This window comes from Bos indicus x Bos taurus, chromosome 2 (assembly GCF_003369695.1).
Source record: "Bos indicus x Bos taurus breed Angus x Brahman F1 hybrid chromosome 2, Bos_hybrid_MaternalHap_v2.0, whole genome shotgun sequence".
In the NCBI taxonomy this organism is placed as follows: Eukaryota; Metazoa; Chordata; class Mammalia; order Artiodactyla; family Bovidae; genus Bos; species Bos indicus x Bos taurus.
In genome coordinates, this window is record NC_040077.1 from 34,330,011 (window position 1) to 34,347,091 (window position 17,081).

General features: G+C 38.0%; 2 protein-coding genes across 12 annotated transcripts in view; one reads left to right on the forward strand and one right to left on the reverse strand.

Annotated features, from left to right (window-relative positions):
* The window catches only part of DPP4 (dipeptidyl peptidase 4), an 84,810-nt gene extending 79,286 nt beyond the window's left edge, over positions 1-5,524 (forward strand). Inside the window, exons 24-26 of the mRNA XM_027559292.1 lie at positions 2,404-2,476; positions 2,734-2,807; positions 4,402-5,524. Of these exons, the coding sequence (XP_027415093.1) occupies positions 2,404-2,476; positions 2,734-2,807; positions 4,402-4,503 (249 nt within the window). The 3' untranslated portion in view covers positions 4,504-5,524. The remainder of the gene's footprint in view (positions 1-2,403; positions 2,477-2,733; positions 2,808-4,401) is intronic.
* A 5,799-nt stretch (positions 5,525-11,323) lies between these two features.
* SLC4A10 (solute carrier family 4 member 10) overlaps positions 11,324-17,081 on the reverse strand; it is a 343,332-nt gene continuing 337,574 nt past the window's right edge. For all 11 annotated transcript variants that reach the window (XM_027559338.1, XM_027559409.1, XM_027559355.1 and 8 more), the window contains one exon: positions 11,324-13,400. In XM_027559338.1, the coding sequence (XP_027415139.1) occupies positions 13,334-13,400 (67 nt within the window). In that variant the 3' untranslated portion in view covers positions 11,324-13,333. The remainder of the gene's footprint in view (positions 13,401-17,081) is intronic.

Consider the following 17,081-nt stretch of genomic DNA (forward strand, 5'->3'; position numbering starts at 1 on the left):
TATTGCTGCGATAGGCGCCGCATCAGCCACACAGTCCAAAAATGCCTCATAAATTTCGCAGGGCCATGCAAGGGTGCTCTCTTCCAATGAAGGCTCTCTTCTGATGAATTCTAAGGAGGCCATGAGCACGCAGGCGCAAAGAATACCCCGTGTGTCGTTTACGGCAAATCCCAGGACAGTTCAGTAACAATTTCTTTACTCCTGTATTTTTGCTGGAAGATCACATCATAAGTAGCTTGGAACTTTACTAGAGACTCAGTGCAGCTTAGGAGGTAAAAGAGGTTCTACCGTCAGACTTTTTGTCCAGCTCAGATTTCCTCCTGTAACCTGGTGCACTTGATTGTCTCCATGTAGAAGTGGGATTGCTATTAATAGACCTATCTCGTAGGAACGTCATTAAATAGAGCGGTGCTTTGATAAATCCTTTAAGATGCTTAGCAGAGTGACTGGCACAGAGCACACAGTAAATGTCAGCTGTTATTACTAATGGCATTGTGCATGGATTGAAAGTGGGCAAAGCATATTTTGGTAAATTTCAGAATGAGAATATTTTATTTCACTTCCCCTAGCTGTTCCCACTTGCCTCTGCAAAAGTAGGACGGAATATAGTGAACAGTACAATATAAGTGGTTACCTTTCTTTCATTTATCCCTTTAATTGATATTTAGCACTGTATTAAATGCTCAGAATAATGAACAATATAGACAAATTCCTTTTCTCATGGAGTTTATTGTTTAGTTGGGTATATAACAAATATTGACTGACAATGAATAAATGAATGCATAGAAGAATGGATGGAGTAACATTGGGATGGATGAACAGATGAAGGGATGGATGAATTCATATGGGACATCTCACCAGATAACACATTCCCCTAAAAATACAGTAAAATAAGAGTGTGACTTTTAATAAGTCCTAGATGTTTCTCCTGAAGTTTGTGGGTAAATTCTCAATTGGGTCAGAATTGGCATATGGTCAGGACAAGTGGGACCCAGCCTGCACAGAGTAAGAGGGCCTTTGCACTGTTTTCTGGGACAAGATCACTTTGTCACTGCAAACATGTTGGGTGACTTTGTCCTGAAAGCCGTAGACAGAATGTCTTTTTTCCAGAAACACTGTTACAGCATCCTGACATCAGTGTCAGTAATTTAACCTTAAAAAAAAGCCACGTCTCTTGATTCCAATTTCAGTGACAGTAAGAGGAGTTAATCTTCCTCCCGTTTCAAACAAAACAGTGCTCAGCAGCATGTCTCCTGGTGCACAGTTCACTGATACTGAAGCTGGGGCTAGAATACAAACACTCGGACCATAGCCTCATCCTCTTCCTGCCAGACCTTCAGGGTTCCCATCCTGATGTTAGCTACAAAGATATCTGTAAAACATAAACCTTGCCTCTCATAAAGTTGACCTGATTCACCAAGATGCTGCAGGACAAGTTGACTGATCTGAAATCTGTCGGGAGGCTAATGGCCCTTCCTCTGCCCAACTCACAATGAGACAACAAAAGTAGGCTCCAGCTCACCCCTTCCCAAAGTCACTACAATGTCTGTGACATTTTTACCTTCATCCCAACTCTGCAAACATCTCCAAATTAAGACCGGATGACTAGTTCCATACTTTCAAAACGTTTTCATTCGAGACCCCAGCCTCATTTTAGAAGTCCTTCCTAAGGTTATGAAGCAGCCTTCAAAAAGCTGGCCTCCCAATTTTTTCTCCTAATTACCTGGCTTGGTGCAATAGTGACATTTTCCTCAGGACAGAATGAGGCAGGCCACCAGCCACCGATGACTTTCTAAGGCCGTATTTGATCTTTGTCACCCCTCTACCCTCCCGTATGTTACATTTGCCTAGGTTTCAAACATCTGTTTCAAAAAAGGTAATGCCTGCTTCTCATTCAGAGCCTAGCAATGTGGACCAAAGTTCATATGACATATTGCAGAGTATGTTTAGTTGCAAATGCTATGTACAGGCTCTTTGAAATGTAGCATGTATGGCACCATGTGACACATGGTTGCCATGGCAATACACTTTTTGGCTGAACTACAGCATAAGCCCATGGAACATACATTACTAATATGAGACTCTGCCCTGTGCTAATGCATAGGACCCAGCCAATCTGGGATCTGGGACTCGAGGGGTTTTGCATGCAGCCTGGGTGGCAGGTGCCCTCTTCTGCATGTGCAGGGAAGATGTGGCATTCTCCCTTTCCAGTCCTTCTCCCAAGCACAGGGCATGCTGTGCATTCTGCCTTGCATGGAGACAGCATTTGCTTGAATATCGGTTTGCTATATTTTGTATCAAAGGGGGCCCCAGCTGAAAACATTTTATTTTGTAAACTGAAGTGAAAAATCAGTTTATGGCAGATCTTTTTTTGAATAATGACATTCTTTTTCCCAATTCCAGAATTCAACAGTCATGAGCAGAGCTGAAAATTTTAAACAAGTTGAGTACCTCCTTATTCATGGAACAGCAGATGGTGAGTTTCAGTTAATTAGACTTTTTAGTATCACAGACAGGTTTGCAATTTCACTACTGACAAAACAAAAGCATGAGGGGCAAGACTGTTACATTTACTTCAATAAAACAGTGTTGCTTTCCACAACTCACTTGTCTTGGGATAAATGGGATGCTGAGTCCTAGAACTTCAGACAGTCCCCTTTCTTCCTGTGCCTTTTCCTACCATAAAAGTGGAGCAGCTATTAGTTACTTTCTGTTTCCTTTCTCTCCCTGCAGATAACGTGCACTTTCAGCAGTCAGCTCAGATCTCCAAAGCCCTGGTGGATGCTGGAGTGGATTTCCAGTCAATGGTATGTAGCAAAGCTTCCTGCAAGGGGAAGGAACTTCCTGGTGGGGTCTGGTTCCCCTCTCACGATTACTTCTCTCATCAAGGTCCCAGGAGAAAGGGACAAAAGCAAAAAAGAGTCTTATTTTTCTAGTAAGAAGTTGAAGAAGTGATATACTTGAGCCAGAAACACAGTCATGTTCAATATCAGTTAGGGGTTGAAAAGCACAATATTGCGTATCTTGTGAGCATCAGATCCCTAGTCTTGTGATTGCTCTTCTAGCCCTATGATTGTCCCATCTCTCCCTAATTTGACTCAAAAGTAATCACTTACCCAGTGAAAAGTATGGCAAAGTAATTCTAAAGTGAAAGCAGCATGATAATCGCTCAGCTCAAATATGAAAATCCATCTCTAGTACGTGTTCCTAGCCCTTCTAACAAAGGTGGGGTATAATAATCAGCAAGTTTCAGTTTCTGCAGCTTCCATGTTATCTTTTGTTGAGCAACTACAGGTAATAAACAATTAGGCTGGGTTTATAAAGTCAGAAATGGCTAGAGAGTTGTTGCCTGTTCAGAGGATGTTTCTAGGTACTAAGCAAAATTCATTTTACGCACTATTTTCAGATTAAGAGAAAAAAAAAGATTATATGTGTGTGTTGCACTAAATATATTTGTGTTAAGAGCTTTCTTGTCTGTATTAGCTTTAATAGCCTGCTTTCCCTCGCTCTCTTTTAACATACACACTTTGCTCTGTGCTCAGTTCAAGCAGTACCTACTGTATTTAAAAGCGGGACAGTCATTTGATACCAGAAAACATGGCATATATTTTCGAGGTTAGATTCTTATGAGGTTATGGTATAAAGACATGATACTTTAAGCAATTTTTGAAAGTTAATTTATGTCTCCATGATATATGTTTTCCTGGCAGTGACTTCCCACTTGTTTAACATGGTGGTATGAGTTGATAAATTTTTGCCTCAGGTCATCAACTCTTCCTAAATACATGTCAGACATACAGATAAGAAATTCCAGTGAAAAATCTTACGTGTTTGAAAAGAATACATTTGATTTTTGACTTCACTTATGCTAAACATATATATGGAATATGGAAGTAGATTTTTCTAGTTCCTTAGTAATATACATTAGGAAAAATTGCTTTTTAAAAACATTTAATAGTTTTTTTTTACTGCAGTGGAGGAGAAACTTAACAGGTGATAGCACTTAATTAAAGTGGGCTTTATGGGAAAACATTCCATCCTATGCATGATGAATTTCTAAGTGTCCTTTGAGTCAAATTTGAAAATGGACTTAGATATTTTCATGTAATACACATATCCTTAAAGCAGTGTGCAGTGAAGTCAAACTCATGGTGAGTTGTCTCAGCACTTAGCAGGGACAATCGGAGACTCCTGCAAGACAGAGCCTACATGTCTTGGAAAAGCTCTGGGTGGGGGGAGAGGGGGATAAGAAAACCTGTTTGATCATGTTTCAGTTTACAAACTGATTGAGGAGTTAAAACATGTGTGTTATGCCATGTATGCTCATGAGAACTCATTTGGATTAAAAAAAAAAAGGGCAACTGACTTCCTAATTCTGACCTCTCTCTTTTGTCTCTCCAGTGGTATACAGATGAAGACCACGGGATCGCCAGCAGCACAGCACACCAACACATATACACCCACATGAGCCACTTCCTAAAACAATGCTTCTCTCTACTTTAGCATCTCAAAATGGCATGCCATTTAAAGCTTGTGAAAAGCTACTTTTGCTCTCATTATCTCAAAACTGCACTGTCAGGATGATGCCTTAAAAAAAAAAAAACAAACACTCAAATCAAGAAATTTAAGTTTACCTTGTCCCCAAATTTCATATCTATAACCTGAAGTAGGGACTTCTGTCTTTGCAACAGACTTACCTTATGGAAATTTCAGTCTGGTTTTTTTTATTATTATTTAAAATAATTTCCATATCAGTTGGTGAAACAACTAAGAATTGTTTTTATGGGAGCTTTGCAGAGGTTCCCTGAGCAGCATTATTTTCTAACTGAACTAGTGCAAATTTTGTTCTCGTCTTTGAAGGAATGGCAGGATGTGGGCAGTGATGTCACTGAGGCAGGGGTAAGAAAAGAGGGGTTAGGGAGAGAAGCTGGCAGGGCAAGGCTGTGAACCCAAGTCCAAGCCTGCTGACCCAACCACGCTACTGTCAGCTCCTCAGAGAAGAGCTGTTCACAGCCAGACTGGCACAGTTTTCTGAGAAAGACCATTCAAACAGTCTCAGGAAATCATAAATGCAAAGCACTGACTTCTGAGTAAAACCACAGCAGTTGAATAGACTCCAAAGAAATGAGAGGGAAACTGCCAACAATGCAAGGCCCCCAGGTGCCAGTTATGGCTATAGGTGCTACAAAAACACAGAAAGGGTGATGGGAAAGCATTGTAAATGTGCTTTAAAAATACTGATGTTTCCTAGTGAGAGAAGCAGCTTGGAAGGGAGATGTGAACACATCAGCTTGCCCTGTTAGGATATGAAAATATTTGTATTGCAAATCCTAACTTGAAGGAGTCTTTGCATCAGTTTTTCTTACTTCATTTCTTTGAGCATCTAATTAAAAAGAATATTTTAACTTTCTTGGACTTGTTTTTAAAAATTGAAAATAAGCTACAAATGTATATAGTATGATTCCCATTCTATATACTGTGGAATTTCTCCTGGTCAGTAATAAATATGCCTTCATTTTTTTCAGAGGTGTTCTGTGTCTTGAATCAGACCTAAACTGTATTGGCATATGGACATGCTTACCCAGAAAGGCTCTTGTTTATTTTGCTTGTTATCCCAAACTGCCTTGTAAACATGGAGAGGGTTCAGCTTTTGTAAGAAACAGATACAAAGAAATGTGCTAAATTAAGCAGTTCATAGGGTTTTAATCTAATATCTCTCTATATACAATTTATATTATCATACTTATATATAAGCTTTTAAAAGTCAACTTAAAGTAATTTTGGTTATTTATGTAGTATATAATTTATAATTTCATTCCAGGGAACTATGATGAGGCACATAATATCAAAAATATCATCTTGATAGCCCAGATGGCTTAGTGGAAGTTTAAAAAAGTCAACAACTTAAGTGTTTAACTAATTATTTTTGGTTGACATAACTATATTAATGAAACCATAGATTTAAGATGCTGAATTTAGCCTAGCAAAGTAAAGTCTCGATAAATGAGAACACATAATATTTTTGTTCAATTATTTGTAAAATGGCCTCATTTTTAACAATTGATTTTATAAACTCAAACATAGTTAGAAAAAGTTGTCGCAGACAGGATGAGCTACAGCACAAAAATCTAAATAGAAGAATTGGAAAAAAATTTATCAGTTCAATATGAGACTGGTGAGTCGTGTATAGGAATGGACAGAAGATTCTGAAACTGTTTCAACTGTATTTTCAGAACATGGAATTGAGTGGTTTCTTCTTAATTAAGTCTCATATATTATTTATTCATTTGGAACCATAAGTCAACCCTCAAACCTATAGGGTTCTTGTCATAATTCTAATAAGAGATTTCATTCATCATGAGTAGTGAGACCAATCTTTGAAGAGTTCTATATACAGAAACAGAAATCATAGGTTACATGTTCACATCCTGGACTGAATTTAGTAATCAGAAAAGCAAAGTAAGTAGAAATTCTCCTTTTATGTTAATTGAAACTGGATATAGTACAATATCAGATATTGTTTAGATACTAATAAGATCATTTTACAACCATATATATTGTATAATATTAGATGCTATACAGATACTAAGACCATTGCATGATATCTGATAGTGTACAAGTATTGAACAATATCAAAACTCTATGAATTTATTGTTTCTTTAGTTTCAAAACATGCTCCATGTTTTCAATGGAGCCCAGAGATGGTTTTAAAAATCCCAGCACATATTTTTCACATAATGAGACTTACAAATGGTGATAATGTGCTTGAAGTTAAAGTAAATTTCATCTGACCCTCATAAGACAGTTTTACTCTCCAGTAAGAGTTTTAGATGTGTTTTTTGGGAAAGGAAGTTAAATTGACAAATAAGAGACAGACAATCTGAGGGTATATTTGAAACACACAGAACTAGTCATGCCAGTAAGATATGCAGACTTGCTTGCCTTTAACTGTCGCAGCCTCCACAGGTACCTGGATGATAAGATGCCTTCATAAGCAACCTGTTAGACCACAACAGCACCCAGGAGTGCACATCCCAAAGGAAGGAAGAAATGGTCACATCTCTATGGATACAGTGTTTCTTCTTAAAGTTTTGACCAAGATTTTTAGAAAATCACTTTTTAAATTATTTTTTAACTTTTTTTTGTTGGAAACCTTGCTAAAAATGATTACACACCTTCAAACTTTCTTAAATAACCAGCATAGACCATAATTCGGTGCATCCTGATGACTCTAGGCCACCACCAGGGAAGCTTAGGGATCACATCAGGCTCTATGTCATTCCGAGTGTTTCTTATCTGCAGGTGGTCACTAAGGCTACCAGTTTCATCGCTTGGCATTTGTTGCTTTTGCTCTAAGTTGATGTGAGAATTCCAATTTATAAAACTATTACATTTGTACAATATTTAAGATTGAATAATCTCTAAATGAAAAAAAATCAGTCAATCCTAAAGGAAATCAACCCTGATTATTCATTGGAAGGACTGATGCTGAAGTTGAAGCTCCAATATTTTGGCCACCTGATGCAAAGAGCCAACTCATTGGAAAAGACCCTGATGCTGGAAAAGATGGAGGGCAGGAGGAGAAGGGGAGACAGAGGCTGAGATGGTTGGATGGCATCACTGACTCAATGCACATGAGTTTGAGCAAACTCCGAGAGATAATGAAGGACAGGGAAGCCTGGTGTGCTGCAGTCCATGGGGTCACAAAGAGTCAGACACGACTGAGAGACTGAACACAACAAATGAAAAAAAAAAAAAAGAATGGGTTTCTTCAGAGTGAAGTAAGAGAATCTTGTGGTTCCGATTTTGTGACAGTTCTTTCAGCAGTGTCCAAGAGCATTTTTATATACATCCTGAAAGATTTGGAGTGTGTATTCAGGATACGTCTGAGGGATACAGACGGTTGAGAGTGAGAGATCAATGTGAGTAGTCAAGCATAATGTCACTACCTGTAAGAAAAGCTCAGAGCACGGTATTAATAAGACCAATGTCATGCTCAGAAGAAATGTATCATCTTTCTGGATGTCACCTTTCTGTGACAGGATTACCACTTAAACTCAAAACTTTGAATTAATAAAAAGAAAGGTAATTTTCTTACTGCTAAATTGACAGTGGTTTTTCTGGAATTAATCTCCAGTAAACTCAATAAAAATTCTTATTCTAAATAATCTTTCATCTGAGCAGTCACCCCAAGTTGGTCAGATTATTTAAAATACATGTATGATGAAAAGTGTGACTTAACGAAAACTCTAGTTATTCCAATAAGTTTTGCCTGTGCATGGCAGGGTTATGCTGACTTACGGTGCTTAACTCACCCCTGGTCATAGGGTTATTGGGTTTTCTAAAGCATCCTCTGACCTTATTTGTTGAACTTTCTGGCAGATGTGCACGGTCTCTTGTATGAGTCCTCTAAACCCTCTGTAGGGTTGTGTGTCCGAATCTGTGTTAAGTGTGTGCCTTTTCATACTCAAGAGACACAAGTTTGATCCCTGGGTCAGAAAGATCCCCTGGAGTAGGAAATGGCACCCCACTCCAGTGTTCTTGCCTGGAGAGCTCCATGGCAGAGGAGCCTGGCGGGCTACAGTCCATGGGGCGGCAAAGAGCCAGATATGACTGAGCAACTGAGCACATCCAAAGTCATAATATTTTTAACTTGTGAGGAAAAAAGTATTTTCATTGATTAGGTTTGGTTTCAAGTGTTAATCGCAGAAAGATGAGTGACAAGGAAAATGTAACATTGAGAAGAAATATTATTCAACCCTGTGCTGGTTGCATGAACCTGAATGACTGTCCGGTTAAGGAGGAAGGCGGTCACATCGCGCCTCCTGCTGGGCGGTGAGTGCACTCCAGTCTAGGCTAGACACGTGCGTTACAATCTCAGCATGGACACTCACAGAGAGGAACATTTTAAAGAACATTATTCAGCTACTTAATTTGAAAGAGATACCAGAATGCCTACCTTCCACAACAGTCACATTGTTGTGAAGATTTATGCACTTTGCCTGGTTTGACGATTTCATAGTTTACACCAGTTCTCCCCACAGGTGTCTTGTGTCCACGGGTGTAGGGCACGTGAAGGTTCTCAGTGAGCATGTGCTTTTCTTCCAGTGCTGCCATGTCAGTGAGAATCCTTTATGGAGCTTGAATCATTCTTAATAAACGAAGAAGCCACATCTTCTGATGTATTTTACTTACAATTCTGTCTACAGCCTTTGCTGGCTGAATAAACAGCAAAGCACAGGAAGAGCTAGGTTCTAGAGAATTACTAAGAAGGGACAAAACACTATTCTTACCTTTAGGGAGCTTATAAGCAAATGGTCTATAACTCTACACACACCAGAAGGTACAAATACATAAATCCAAAGCTAAGTCTATGGGAAGAGTGGATGAGGAATGTGGGATCAAAAGGTAAGCAGTGGGGACGGTGGTTTCTGGACTCACATGAGCCAGCCCCTGGCTGAATTTTGCTTCAGACTTAGATGTTTTTAATTGTCTCAGGAATACTGTTGATACCATGTTTTTCTGAACATTAAAAAAAGTCAACCCCAAACACATTATATAAAGGAATACTCTTATGTGAAAGGATGTGTCATGAAGTTCTTGGGCCTGGAGTTGCTTATTAAGTACGTACAGCATAGGCTTCAGCCTGTGTGGCTTCAATCATAATACAAGTTTATAGACCACTGATAGAGAGTTTGGTTTGAGTTTCTGAGAGTCACTCTGGGTACAGGATTCACTTTTTCCCCATTATGTTTCCAATCATGCTGCCAGACTAATCTTTCCTAAAATGCATGCCTCTTCATTACTCAAAACTCTTAAAGGATAAAGTTGAAATATCCTAATATAGAATTTAACAACATTTATAATGTTTCCAACTTGTGTTCCTACCTTTTCATATGGGTCCCCACTAGTCTCCTAACATCCCACCATATTGGGCTGTCTGCTGAGTTCCAAAAATCCTATATTATCAAGTATGTCAGGCTTCTGTATTACCATATATATTTACTTTTTACTTTTATTGTTTTCAATACTGACATGTTTGAGAATCACTGCAGTTCTTGGAGTAGGTTTCCTTCCCCATTACCATCCTAATTCGTATGTTACCTCATATAACATTTTCTTCAAAGTTTGCTGTACTCAAAATTCCATCCTTGAGTTATTCATTGCTTTTATTGTACAACCGACTCTGTACACATCACATTATGTTAAAGCTATGTGTCTACCTTGCCCTTAAAAGAAAGGATCACAGTCCTATTTTCAAAGTTCCAGCACAGAAAGTAGTAGCTAACATACCAATAGAAACTGTAATGAAGTGACAGTTGTGTCCATGAGCTACAATTTTCTAAGAAAAACACCCAAGGATCTCTCTCAAAGGATTTTGAGTAATCCTTGAACATTGGGTTTCTTCAAGGTGACTGATTACAAGTAGCCTTTCAAAGTAGATATTTAGTGAATCATCATATTACCCAAATTACTCTCATAAGTTTTTCAAACGGTTATAATCTCTTTCATTGTATGAATATGTGAGAGAGATATACAGGAAAATTTGGAGAGCATTCTTGCAATGATAGTAAAATAGTCCCACATCAAGAGCAAACAGGCTAAAGTTAAATAGAAACAGAGGTAGACAAGTGAAGATTAAAAAAAAAAAAAAAACTGAGTCACACAAATTTAAGAGCCAAGAAAAGTCCTGAAAGATCTAGGGATTGTCTTTAAATACAAGTTGCTAGTGAATCATCAGTGGAGAGTTTCTATCATGCTAAACTACAACAAGGAGATACTCAAATTATATTTAGGAGAAAACTTCCCAATATTGAAGGCTGTTAAGTGATAGCAATTACAAAGTCAATTCATAAGTCAAGAAAAAACTACTAACCAGTACATTAGAGTCCTGAATGCAGTTACCTCCATAACATATTGCCAGATCACGACAAAAGAACAGTAATATCATCTGACCTACTATAAAAAATAAGGAGGATGAAAATTTTAAGAAATGCTTTTCCCAAGAGGGGTAAAAACAGAAATCTAAAGAGTTTCAATGATGGGAAACCTTACTAATGATCTTGGAAGTTTTTACTAGTAATGAGTACAATGCCATTTGTATCTAAGTCACTGCTTTCTGGGAAAATGAAGAGGTACATCCTAATGTATCTCTCATCATAGTTTGCTCATGAAGTTCAAATTATTTCAATACTCTTGAAACATCTACATCACCAAGTCTTCTTGACATCATTGCTTGTGTCTAAATTTAAATATTATGTTCAAAATGTTCTACACTGATTTACTGATGAACACTAATGAAAAAAAGACAAGACACTTTGCATCACAGTTTAAAATGTGCAAGGAAATTAGTTCGGATAAATATTTATTTTCACATAACATGTCTTAGTTGTGAAAAACACAATATCCTAGTCACATTTACACATTACTTAAACTTTGCAATAAATTACATTCAAGGTATTCAATAATTTTGACCAGGAATCTGAAATTAGGAGGAAATATATAACACTATGCTTTTCTTATATTTTATATGATTTCAAAATATTAAGATCAACATAGGGATAGCATTAAAATTCACACAAGAACAAAATGACTATAAAAGTACTCAGAAATACATAATTTCACTGGATATGAGTGCTTATTCAAATAGGTGATCATGTGAAGATTTTCATTCACTATGATCATCTTAAACAGAATAGTCATTAATATATTAAAGCACTAGAAGGCTGCTTTGGGGACTGACCGACATGTACAGCTAGTCTAACTCATAAAACAACGGGAATGTTTACATCTAGTGTCTGTATTATAAAATACACAAAGGCAATGCATTTGGAATGGAAAGTTTCTGTAGTTTTTCCTTGGCGTTTATAAACACAGACTTTATTAACTACAAACTCTTCTTATATTTTTTAGGCTTATGCTTCATTGAAGAAATGGCTCCTTGAAAAATTGTAAGGGGAATTTACAGAAGGTATCAAAATGTTGAACCTAGTGGAGGCCCTGTTGTTCATTTCCTTCATAAGCTTAATCACAAGAGGATTTGTGTTTTTTTTTTCACTTTCATGTACATTTATACTCAGAATATTTATAAATAGTTTGTAAAAGCCACAAGGCTCTGAATTATTGTAAAACTAGACACTGAAGATTATAAGGTTGATGATCATTGGTAATTCTTAAGAAGCAAGAGCACTATGAGATTTCATCTTTATTAATTCACATTACTCAAAAATTCTATACTTTTCTTCCTCTTGTATAAACTTAGTAAAGATGAATTATTTCATATAGACTGAAATATCTATAGAAGCTTCTCAAACAGAATCTGATATTTTCATTTAAAAGATTATTTTTCTACAACATGCATTTAGTTAAGAAATGGAAAAGAGCTCTGCAGAAAACAAAAGACAATTGGAGACCATCAGTCTAACATTAGAACATGATTCAGAAGCAGCATTAAGCAGTCTATGACCTTTAGCAGTGGAATAAATGTACAGGAGTGGAATTTCACATACAGTGACTCACCATGTGGCATTCCATAAGTATGTATATAATAGGCTTATTTGGAAAAGACTTGTCAATGGGAGATAAATTTAACAGTATATTTCTGATAAAGATTTATATTGAAAATCTCACAAAACCTACAAAGTTTTTCTAAAGCATTTCATACAAGCCTAGTATCTGATCATGTAATCAAAACTTGAATATTAAGCAAATACTACTTGGTTCTTTGCATTAGTATCTGATTCTTTTAAACAAGTTGTGAATAGGTTTCCATATATATTTTTCAAAATGACTTTAAGTTTTAGTTACATATAAATTCTTAAGTATTAAATATCATATTAAATCAAGGAAATGCATAAATACAATTATTAAAAATGCTTTCAAACTAACTTTTTGATTTGGGTATTTTGAAATAAGTCACTAATGCTAAGCTATAAAAAATAAAAAGAAGTAAGACTACCTTCCAAAATTCTTCTGAATGAAATTATCAGGTATCTTCAGGTCCCTAAGTAGGAAAATACAAACTAGGTAAATATGACTTATCTCTTTAAGAAAGCTATTGCTCTCGTAAAACTGACAATGAGAATCTAGTGTTTACAAATGTCTAAAATACAGCAAGGAACACAGAGATTCTTGCATTAGCTTTTGTATATGCTCACAAGGGTGTCTCACTGTTCAGAAGTTTAAACACAGTAATGAAACAAGTATTGCACTACTTACAGTATGAAGGTGGATTTGAGATGAAAGACAGAATTTATAATACATGATCAAAACGGTTTTATGAATAATTGTGGCACTCTTCTCTTATATATGTAAAAAATAAACTGAAGATCAGTCATAGACAAGTCTCCCTGTCAACACCTTTCCCTGAGTCAGCTTTCTTCTCTTTTCGGCTTTCAATGCTACAGGGGAAAAAGGAGAAATGTATTACTTCAATCCAGTGAGGCCCCTGGGAGACCTCATTCAGACACAAAACCCATCAATTTCAATGACCACAAGGGCCCTTAGGAATTGCTTTTTCATGCTGTGAAGCATCCATAGATAGCAACGATTAAAATCCTCTGCACTCAGTGAGGTAGAAACCCAGAACTGCAGAAAAAGGGAAATTCAAAAAACAGAAACTAAAAAACAAAACCAGACATTTTAAAAACAGCCCCCAAAGCATGCCAGATTAATACCATGGTCCTCATTTGGCCAAATGAATCATTGATGATTGTCGCAAATGCCAGTCATGCCCCTCCCTGTCTTAAGATAGCACTGTACGATGAATGACATAAACAAGATGTCGCAGTAGGTATTTCTGGGCCCTGCTGCAAGTGGTGCATCCTTTGTGAACAGACTGGAGTCTGATCTTGCGTGAGAACTTCATTGTTGTCAGGGGAACAGGCATGCCTCCGCTGGTCTGAAGGACCCGGTCACCCCGCACACTGCCCTCCAAACACCCATGCCATCTCCTCACAAACTCCTCCTGTCCATTAGAGGAATCATGTTTCACCTCACTCCTTTTGGAACAAACCCATTCCCAAGTGGCTTCTGTTTTAACTATTCTCCAATTAACTTTATCAATGGGCAACCTGGTAATGTGACACTCTCATTTTTTAAAAAAATATTTTTCCAATACACACTTTACCTAATCTCAAGTTGACAGTTTTCATGCAAAATTCAAATAACGTGCTGACACACAGGAAGCTCACACCAAGAGCACATGCTCCAGAGGGCAGCTCGGCTCCTTCCCAACCACGTGCAAAACAGGCGAGCCCCACACTGAGGCCTCTCCCCGCCTCTCCTGCTGCTGACTCGAGGGCAACCCACAGTCGGCCTTTGGGTCCCTCAGCTGCAAGAACCCATACACTTTTAGTGCTCATTTTGGCTCAATATAACTATGAAATGGTTGATGGTGGGGAAACCCTTGGTTTTATATAACTCTCCTCCAAGTAAAAAAGTGACAGTTAAAACCCCCTTTCTCCTACGGGGCTTCCTGTGCAGCTTTCTTAGTGGTCAATAACTTAAGACACATTTTAAGAATGTGTTTTTTAAATTGTTTTTTCCTCCAATTCAAGCTAGAAACAGCCCTTCTCAGTTGTCACCACCACCCGGCGCCATCAGGTAAGAAGTGCTGGAGCTTCTGCCATCTGTGGCACGCTGCCAGCGCTGAGAGCTGGTGTGAGCGGGTGTCTATGGCACCCGGGTTTGTGCCTGCCACACTTCACAGCACACGCTCCTTACAGGTCAGAGCAAAGCAACTTTTTCTCTTTTCTTTTCTCCTTCCATGAGAAAAGATGACAGTGTGCACATGATGTGTTGAGAGGCTTAACTCTGTATTTTTAACTCCTCTATCTGCATGACTCACTTTCTTCTACTTTAAGTTCCTTTCAGATGACAAGTGTCTGCTACCCTACTTTCCAAATTAACTTTTCCCTGGGTACTACCTGACTCCCAGTCTCTTCTGGAAAACAAAGCCAATGAAAAGGGGCAGCACAGAGCAGTGGAGGAAGCCCTGGGCTTAGAGTCAGATGATGACATTCAGTTTGGGAAGCAAAGAAGGAGCTATGTGACCTTGGACTAGTTATTTAATTTATCTGGGACTTGGTTTCCTCATCTGTCAATTAGTTTTGGACTAAATGGCCTCTCATTTTCTTGCACCTTGAATACCAGAATCCTGAGGCTAATAGTCTCAATTCCAGTGAGCTCTATCTTTTGAAAGATAGAAAAGCACATTCTATCTGATGAAAATTTTAAAACTTGCTCAAGACTTTCATGAAAAATATTATTGACTTGAATCTTCTTAGTGCATGGCTATTACTCTATTCCTTGCTACATCATTTTCAGGATGCCAACCAATTCTAAACTTCCATTGTAACAAATACATTAGATGTATGTATTAAATTTATATCATATCTATTACATGCTACCACAATAAACACATATTGCATATCTATTATATACCAGGTACTCTATAAGGACCAGGGGACACAAGATGGATGAGACGAAACATAAGGAAGTCATATTTCAAGAGAGGGCAAAACATGACCCACTACCTTCATGCTGCCAGGCAAGCTATGAAACTGCTATTTGTCAATGACACCATAATAGCTGATATACACAACGTTTACCAAGCAGTCATGAGAGGGCTGAGGCCTAGCAAAACAGCGTGAAGAAACATCCAGCACAGAGCGGGGTGGGTGGAGGGACAGAGGAAAGCAGCGAGAGAGTCCCTAGACCCCGCTTCTGCCACCAAAACAAAACCAAGTGCTGCCAGGTACCCGCCCAAGAAATGCTGCTCTTGGGTGTCAGTTTATCAAAGCAGTTGCCCACCTACTCTGAGTCAATACGGTTTTTAATGGGACCGGTTTTCACCAGTTCATTTAAATAAGCTGTGGAGGAGCTTGTCACAGGTTTGTATAGCGCTATTGAACTAGGATCAGATTAAACACCCCACAGATGTGGTAGAGCCCACAGTCAGTTCTTGGATACTTCTTTCAGTTAAACTGGATGAATATTTTTAGACAAGTAAAGTAAACGAAATAATGGAGAAAATATAACCGCTATATTCTGCCACTCAGAAGAAGGCACCTGGGCTTCTCTGATAGGCAGTAGGGCCTATAGCGGGGGCAGGAGGGAGACAACTAGGGCTGGGGAGTCAGAGACACTGGGAAGCCGGCTTAGGTCTCGAGAGTCAGACCCTGGGAAGCTGGCCTTTAGGGCTTTTCTTGCGGGTGGATACTCCAGCAGGTATAGCATTTCTACAGTTCCTAGTCGTCAAACTGCAGTGCCTCCAACAGATACCAAGAGAGAGCAGTGGCTTTGGGAGAGTGCTGCTGTTACTAGTATTGGTAGTTTTAGGATTTCTAGAAGCCACACTCTTTCTGCCAGTTTCCACCATTACGAAGACATTAATCACTAACCAATAGACATTTTATCACATGGAAAGCTACAGATTTTTATCACATTTAAAGGTAAAGAAAACTGGGCACACTTTCATTCCACAATAGTTTGAATCTTATGCTAGTGGGAACATATGTTCAAAGAATATGAAAAAAAAGTGGTTAGATGAAAATATAAAGGATGATCTATTTAAAATTGGATCTGCTTTTAAGCATGGTACATTGTTCACTGGAATTAATCTACTGTGAGAAGTAATCTGACATAGATATTTTAAACAATTGAATTTTTCTGGTGAAAAGCATCACATGACATTTACTTTAAGGAGTACCTAAAATATCATGACATAAAACTGCTGCTTGAACCAAAGGAAAATAGGGAAAGCATTTTCATCTATATTGCAGGAAGAAAAGCAATCTCTAAATTTGATTGCCTCAAATTTCCCACATATTCTCATGCCTGGAATTTTATTTTGAGCTCATAAACTCGGGGTTCACATTTTTAAAAATCAGAAAAATGCCATATTTTTAATGAGAAAGGGTCCCCAAGCATATATTTCAATATCTTTGAGAAACTACCCTTCTCATGACTCTGATTTTCTTCCAAGACTTCTAGCAAAACAGAGTTACTGTGAGGATGACTCTATAAGACTGCAGCAGGGATCTTTGGGAAAGGAAGATCAAGCATGGCTTAGAATAAAA